Source organism: Durio zibethinus, chromosome 13 (assembly GCF_047325235.1).
Source record: "Durio zibethinus cultivar Kanyao isolate XHJ-2024 chromosome 13, ASM4732523v1, whole genome shotgun sequence".
In the NCBI taxonomy this organism is placed as follows: Eukaryota; Viridiplantae; Streptophyta; class Magnoliopsida; order Malvales; family Malvaceae; genus Durio; species Durio zibethinus.
In genome coordinates this window covers 10,369,070-10,377,319 of record NC_143174.1, presented here as the reverse complement: position 1 = coordinate 10,377,319, position 8,250 = coordinate 10,369,070, and the positions used below count along the sequence as shown (strand labels likewise).

The following is an 8,250-nucleotide window of genomic DNA, read 5'->3' as shown; positions in this document are numbered from 1 at the left end:
TACTTAACCTTATTAAAGGCCTCTTGACATTCCTTGTTCCACTCATCAATGTTGTTTTTATGGAAAAGCTTAAAGATAAGATCACATTTGGAGGTATGTTGAGAAATGAAGCGAGAGATGTAGTTTAATTTGCTTAAAAAAGCTTGAACTTCCTTTGGTGTACTCAGAGGAGACAAATTTTAGATAGCTTGTATTTTATCTATATAAACTTCAATCCCTCTTTCATTAACCACAAAGCCTAGCAACTTCTCTAACTTATCCTCAAACGTGCATTCACATAGATTCAACTTGAGTTAGAATTTTCTCAACCTCTTAAACAATTTTTTGAGGTTAGCGAGATGATATTTTCCCTTGTGAGATTTTGCAATCATATCATCTACATACATTTCAATCTCCTTATGTATTCTATCATTAAAAAGAGTTACCATGGCTCGCTGATAAGTGACCCCAATAATTTTTAAACCAAAAGGCATAACTTTGTAATAGAAGGTACCCTACATGGTTATGAAAGTCATTTCTTCCATGTCATCTTAGGCTATCTTTATATGGTTATATCCCAAAAATTAGTCTATGGAAAAAAAACATAGAGTGCCTAGCTATGTTATCCACTAACATGTCAATGTGAAATAAAGGAAAATTTTCTTTTGTGCTAGCTCTATTCAGGTCACAATAATCAACACACATTTATACCTTTTCATCTTTCTTAAGAATAGGCACTATGTTAGCAACCCATTTTGGACATTTGGCTACTAGAAAAAAACTTGCATCAAACTCTTTTTTACCTCTTCTTTAATCTTTTATAGCATCTTAAGGTTTATTTGTCTTAACTTTTATTGGTCTGGTCTATATTCAAGCTTTAAAGGTAGACTATGTTCCACTATTTCGATACTAAGCCTAGGCATATCTTGATAAGATCAAGCAAATACATTCATAAATTTATGGAGCAGATCTTTCAACCTTTGCTTGTCTATCAATATGAGAGATGTGTCGACTTCAACCTCTTTTTTGTTCTCATTATCACCTAAATTTACCATTTTGGTGATTTTTTGGTGAGGCTCAATCGATTTATTTTCTTGTTCAATTAGTCTCATTAAGTCTAAAGGCAGAGTATATTTTTCATACTCATTTTCCTTATCAAGTTCATTAGTGTTAATTGAATTTTCAAAACTAAATCCCCAATTGTTACCATGGTTACTTCATATTCATTTAAAGACTTTAAATTAAATGAAATAGGAAATATTAGTGAGATGTATTGGTTTGAAGAAAATGAAAATTGAAAGCAAAAGAAGAAATGAATAAAAATGCATCATTTTACTCTTTTATTGAAATAATAAAAATAAATGGCCCATACATAAAGTTCATCTCAATGCTTTTAGACATAAGTAATTGAGAGTTATAATTATAGTGAATTAGTATCAAGAATAGTAGGCATCTAAATGACACTTTAATTATTCAACTCATAGCCTAAAGGACACAAATGAACTAACATTTTTTGCTCTTGGCCCCTTTCATTTTCTTTTCCTATTGCTTAGATAGTCAATTCCATGAAAGGTCCATCTGCTTAACTCAAGCTCTTCCTCAAAGTCTTTATCTGAACCTAGATACATACACCCTTAAAGTCTAAAAGTGTCGTAAAGGTGTAGGATAACCATCAGCATGGTTTTTGGTGTATAGTCTTTGAGGATATCTATCATTCTTTCCTTTTATTTGCTTGAATCTTTCTCTTCTTCCAACTTTCTACTTCATATCCCAAGCCTAGCCTCTCACTATTGTCCACCATGATTAAAGGCTTTCTTATTCTTTGTAGATTTTTGTCTAGCCCAACTATAAGATTTAACCCTTGTTAATAATTTGATTCAGCACTATCTTTGTGAAACATGGTTGATATAATTTTGATCCTTTTCTTATAGTATTGACGAGTTCAAAGGATCAATAAAAGTATTCCAACACTTCTTCAACAGCTTTTACATACAAGGCATTCATAAGCTAGGTTACTAGTAAATCATCTACTCTAGACACAATCACTAGTTGACCCTCCATATTGAACTTGACCTTTTTATGTAGGAAGAGGGAACAACACATATTATATGAATCCATGGCCTACCTAACAAATAGCTATAAAATGGAGAGATATCTGTTACTTGAAACTTTACATTAAAAGTACATAGCCCAATTTACAAATGCATCTTAGTATCTATCAAAACTCATTCCTCGTCACATCACAAGCTCGTACAATCATATGGTTTCTTTTCATGTAGGACATCTCAATGGGCAGCTTTGCCAGGGTAGAAATAGGTATGACATTGATAGCAGAGCCATTATTAATGATGACTTTGGCTACAGTATGGCTCTTACACTTGATAGTGATATGTAATACTTTCGTGCTTTTTTTTTTCTTCTCAAGGATTCTCATCATCATTGAAAATTATGTAATGTGGCACCTCTAGGTTTCCAACCAAATAGTTGACACACTCTACAAATACATTATGTGCCACATATGCTTAGTTTAACACCTTCATCAAGGCATTATGATAAGATTTAGAGTTTAACAATAATAGTAACAGAGATATGAACTGGCATCCTATTCAACTATTTTACCATAGAGTGTTCATTATGCTTTACTAGCCTAAAAAATTCACACGTTTCTTTTTCTGTTATTAGTTTCTGGCATTTTTTCTTTGAAACCACTACAAGTTTAATTTACTGTTTCATAACTTTTACTTTTTTTTCTTGTTTTCTCTAGCATCTCTAGAGTATAACATCTCTCACTCTGAGTTATGCCATCCATACCAGTTATATTGGTAGTATTTATCTCAGGCGTAGTCTCTTTTTACCCTTAGATTGTGACATCATAGCCATATCTTCATAGCATAGCCTTCTTATATTTGTAAGGAAAAGGGCTAAAACCTTGAAAGTCATTAGCTTGGGAACAAACTTGTCATAATTCACTTTAACTTGTCACTGCAATAGATTTGTTATCAATTTTGATACCAACTTGGATGGTCTATCAATTGTGGACACCTTAACATTTCTTGAAGTTTGTCCTTTTTTAAAAAATTAAATCTAGTAAGAATCCATAAGCTTTTCTATCTCCTAATGAAATTGTTTACAAGTTTCAATAAAGTGGCTAAGAGCCCCAATATGGTATTTGCATTTTTTGTTAGACACACATTTTTCATGGTAAGTATGTGGGTCCACTAGATGTACCATATTAGCCTCATATATGGCATCAAACAATTGACTAAATTGAGTCTTAATTTCCTTCACCTTTTTTCCCATATAGTGCTATTTGTCTTTATTCAAAGCATTCATATCATGATTGGGTAACGAATTGCCTCTAACATTAGATGTTGTTCTTTCACTGGTATTAACATTAACCAACCCAACTTTGATCAGACCTTATACCTTATGCTTTAGGGCAATGCAGTTTTTAATGGAATGCTCGGCATTTCTAAATTGGTAATCACAATGGGCAATCGAATCATACAACTTAGGATAGTATGGCTTAAGTGGTTTAATATGGATAGGAGTGAGTAGATGATTCTTGATGAGTTCTTAGAATAATTTGGTATAGGTCATGGGTTGGAATAAGTTGATATAGGTCATGGGGATGGGGTCAAATATGGGCTTTTCCTGGTTATTTCATGCCCTTCGAGGACCACTTATAGGTTACTTAGGTGTATTATAGGCCTTACTACAGGTTGGGTGTTAGGATTGTACATATTAGCTAGCGGTCTAAAGGTTGGTTGATAAATTGATGGATAAGATGGTTGCAGAACTAGTTGATATGGGAAAGATATGGTATTATGTATAGTTGGGTAATGTATGGAGTAGATTGGTGATTAGTTTCTAACTTGTTGCCCTTCTAAGCTCATAGCTTAAACTTCACTTTCCTTCTTCTTAGCCATTTTCTTTATGCTGACAGCTTCACTTCCCTTAAACTTGCCATTTTTAATGCATTTTTTATAATCTCGCCTGAGATCACCATATCAACAAAATTTTTTATCGCGTTCCCTATCATCTTTTCATAATAAGGAGACTTCAAAGTGCTTACAAATAGCACTGTAGTTTTTTTCTCGATTAAAAGTGGTTGGAGTTAGGCAGCTAATCCCTCCACTTCTAGCATACTCCTTGAATGATTCTATTATTTTCTTCTCTATACTCTATAAGATAAGCGATTAAGAGCCAGGACTATAATGTGGTAGTACTTATTGATTAAAGCACAAGCTAGCTTTTTTCATGAATGATGTGGGTTTGGTCCAACTAGATGTACCACCTTACAACAAAATCGATCAAGCTATCTTTGAACACCTGGATTAGCAACTTCTCGTTGCTGGTGTAGGTTGCCATCTTCTGACGGTACATAGTGACATGTGAGATAGAACACTTAGTATCATTGTACTTTTCAAACTCTAAAACTTTGAATTTCGAAGGAGTAACAACATTTGGGATTAATCAAAGCCTAGTAGCATCCATAGAACCATAAAACTCAATTCCCTCCACAGCTCGCAACCTCTCATCTAGCATTTTCTTCTTCTGATTAGCTTTTGAGTTTTTCACATACTCGATTACCTTCAGCTTCAACTTTTCTTTCTCTTTTGGGTCATCCAAGTGCCTTTAATTATATTACAAACATGAATAAAGATGAACATGTACCAGTGCAAGTGTTATTTATATATTACTTTTGGATCAAAATTAAATTTATAACACTTACACTTAACCATATTGATCAAATGATAAAAAAATGATGTAATATTCACACTAATGTAAGTGGATCTTTACTCTACAAATATAATTAAAAATTTTAATTTTTTATAAAATATATGTAATATTGAAAAAAAATAAATGCATAATTATAATAAAAATTGACTTGTAAAATAATAAAGTATGACATGTAAATTGAAATAAAATAAGATTTTACAATTACTTTGTTTATTGATATGAGACCTAACAAAGCTTTGGAAAATTAAAAAGTTAACAGCAAAAAGCCAAAGAGTTGTCTTCTACCTTAGTAGTTGTTGCTTTCCCCATCCAAAAAATCCCTATCCAAAAATTATTAAACGTAACAAAAATAATGGAAGAATTAAACAAGAAAACGAACAGAGACAAGTAACTTTATGAAAAAATTGCCAATGACCTTTTTCTTCTTTTAAATCTCCAACATATTTATGTAATTGTTTTCTTTATATTTTGATAATTTGTGACTATGATAGAGCATTTATTTACTATTTAAAATTTTTTATAGTGTAAAATAATTTGGTGTATGTATTGTTTGTAAAGAAATAATCAAAGAATATTTTGAAACCAAAAAATGATTAATTTTGAAGGGAGATTCTTGAGTGAATGATTTTTTGGTTAATTACATATGTACATCAAAATGTATTATGTTTTACTATTGACAAAGAAAAAAGTTAAAATGCTAAACATTTCTAAGAAACAAGTAATTTGTATTGTAATTGAATTGATTTATATTTATACCTTTAGATTATATAATGTATTTAATAAATATTAATTATTTAAAATTATTATCTATTATTTAGCCCTCACTTAAAATAAATCTCCTTATCCTTACTGCATGACCCAAACGAGTATTTAAAACCTTCCAGTTTTCCTTTTCTTGCATTATATTAACTTCAACCATATATATGTAATATGTTTAACTTTTTCTTTTTTAGTTAGAAATTTTCTGATCAATATCTGATTGCTGTCCATAGCAAATTGTAATGCAAGTTGAGAGAGAGAAATTGAAAATATGAAAGACGAGCGACAATGTTGATGTATGAATTTAAATAAATTTTTTTGGTAGATTGGAATTCACATAAAATTTCAAAGTACATATATTAATTAGATAGAGAGGAGGTAGATAGGGACAGAATAAATAGTACATACAAGTTTAGAAGAAACAGAATTGAGGAAAGGGTTGATATATATAAGTTGCAGAGGCACAGTCATCAGATGTGTGGGAGTTGATCAACCATTAACTTATTCCCTTTTGCAAAGATGGCTTAGATAGAGTAAGGTGGAGGCTTGGGCGAGTTGGCGACGAGGCCACAGAGTGGAGCGTTGTCGGGGATGTTGTACTCGTCCCTGAGGGAGCGTGCTGGGGACAGAACACTGGCGTACAGCTGTTGGCCCAGGTATGTCCTCTCCCAGATCTCAGACCTGATGTTCCACATCCCAGCGTTGTCAAACGTCAAAAGGATTGCAGCCCAGGACTTAGGAAACACCTGGATGGTGTGGCGGCTCACCGCGTCAAGAAGATTGTAGTTCCTTCTCCTCTCAGGGGTCCATGTCCCCGGTTCGATGCTGTAGAATGCATTAATTATTAGTTGATATATATGGCGTCATGAAATAAAAGATTAAAGTTAAAAAAAAAAAAAATCACCAATAAATTTCAGACTTACGCCACGGCAAAGAAGGAATATCCATCTAAGTGATAAGACTGGATGCTTTTCTCGTGGTTCTCAAAAATTATCTCTACAAAGTTACGGAATGTCATGTTGAGGACATTTGGTTGCATAGTGAGGTCTGTAATCTCTGCTGGTGGTTCGTCCCTGATCACGTCGTACTTGAAAACCTTGTCCGCCACATTAAAATACTCCGCAAGCTTGAGCGGGGTGGGTGGGTTGCTATGGGATACTCCATTAATACTGTAGCGGAGCTTGCCACTGGCTCTGCTAGCAGTGTTCACTAACTTGATAGAACGAGTGATGTTAATAGAACCATAATGATAGGAGCCTTGAGGATTTGGCCTCGCAGCACTGGCAGTGAGATTCCAACGGAAGGTGCGGAATTGGTTCACTGACCAAGCCCAACCAACTGGCGCGGGAGGAAGCTCAGTTGAGGCTGCTCCCTTGCCATTGGTGTAGCCGATGATGGCTGTGGCAGTGAGCACCTTCTTAGTAAATCGGCTGGATGCGATCATAAAGTAGTCTTTAGGGGCTTGGTCGGCTGTAACAAGGACCGCAAAGCACTGCCCAATATGCACATCCAGGGAATCGTACACGTTTTGGACGGTGTGGGAACCCTCCATCTCCACAAGTTTCATCTTGTGGCCTTGGATCCTGAAGTTGAGGGAGTTCTTGAGTCCAACGTTGCAGATCCTGTACTTGTATGTTTTGCCTGGCTCCATGGTGAAGAGAGGCCTATCCTTGCCTCCATCCTTGGCAGTTTTACCATTGATGAGGATACCATCTGGCCTGCCCAAGGAGCGACCGCTGTCTAAGAAGTTCTTGAGAACGGTGTGGCTCTTGGTATACCAGTCGCCAATGAGGACGGTGTAGTCATCAGCGGGATCTGGATAGGGGACAGGGATGAGGAGACGGCTGTTCACTCGAAGACCACCAAAAGCACCAGCTGCCCTGTGCATAGCCGTGCTGGGGTAGTAGATGTAGCTGCCTATCTGGTCCTTGACCTGGAAGTGATATGTGTAGTTCTTTCCCGGAGCAATGGGACAAGTGGTTCCAAGCACTCCATCTTGCCAGGAGTTTTTTCTGTGTTGGACGCCGCTCCTGCCATGCGTTTAAAAGGGGAAAAATGCATGAGAAGAAGACTATATGTATACATTGTAAGTGGATCACAAATATGTATATATATATATATATATATGTAAATACCATGTCAAAAGGAAGGGCTCGTCAAGGTTATTGAAGACATTGATGATAATATTATTGTTGGTTGTAGAGTTGATATTGGGCCCTGGGAATTGACCATTTATGAGGATGCCTTGCTGAGGAACTCCCAATGGAGAGATGGTACCGTAGGTGACGTTCCATGTGAAGAACAAGTACGGATCTTCACCGCGGACCCCAGACATTAGTACTCCAGCTATGAAGCACATAAAAAGTATCAGTATCACCCGGTCCATCTCTCTTTATCTAGCGACTAGCTACCTGGTTCTGTGTATAAAACCCTTTCCTACTAGTAATTAATAACAATATCCTTCCTTCTATATATCTGTCCCTAAAGGAAGAAGATGTTTTGCTTCTTCTACCTTCCTGAGAGCCATCGTCCGTCTCCCTCCCTTTTTATACAACAATAGGGGATGCCCGACCCTTCAACATCCGTAAATTCCTCCAACTCTCTCCATTTTTATCCCTCCTATATCGCCTCTTCTCCCGTTTGTTCCAAAGGTTAATTTTTCGTATACTATTCTTACTTCCTATTCCACCGCCTTATATTACTCTTTGGTTTAATTTTTCTTCTATTTCGTTCAACACCAATTTTTTATTTTTATTTAATACCAACTAT

At 35.4% G+C, this 8,250-nt stretch overlaps 1 protein-coding gene across 1 annotated transcript; it reads right to left on the bottom strand.

Moving 5' to 3' along the window:
• Positions 1-5,758: 5,758 nt before the first annotated feature.
• On the bottom strand, positions 5,759-7,999 carry LOC149515319 (protein SKU5 SIMILAR 14-like). Its single transcript, XM_089742469.1, has 3 exons — positions 7,617-7,999; positions 6,405-7,511; positions 5,759-6,306 (listed from the first exon to the last, which is right to left on the bottom strand). Exons 1-3 carry the CDS (start codon positions 7,865-7,867, stop codon positions 6,006-6,008), a joined length of 1,659 nt encoding a protein of 552 aa, XP_089598595.1. The 5' UTR covers positions 7,868-7,999; the 3' UTR covers positions 5,759-6,005.
• Between the last annotated feature and the right edge of the window lie 251 nt (positions 8,000-8,250).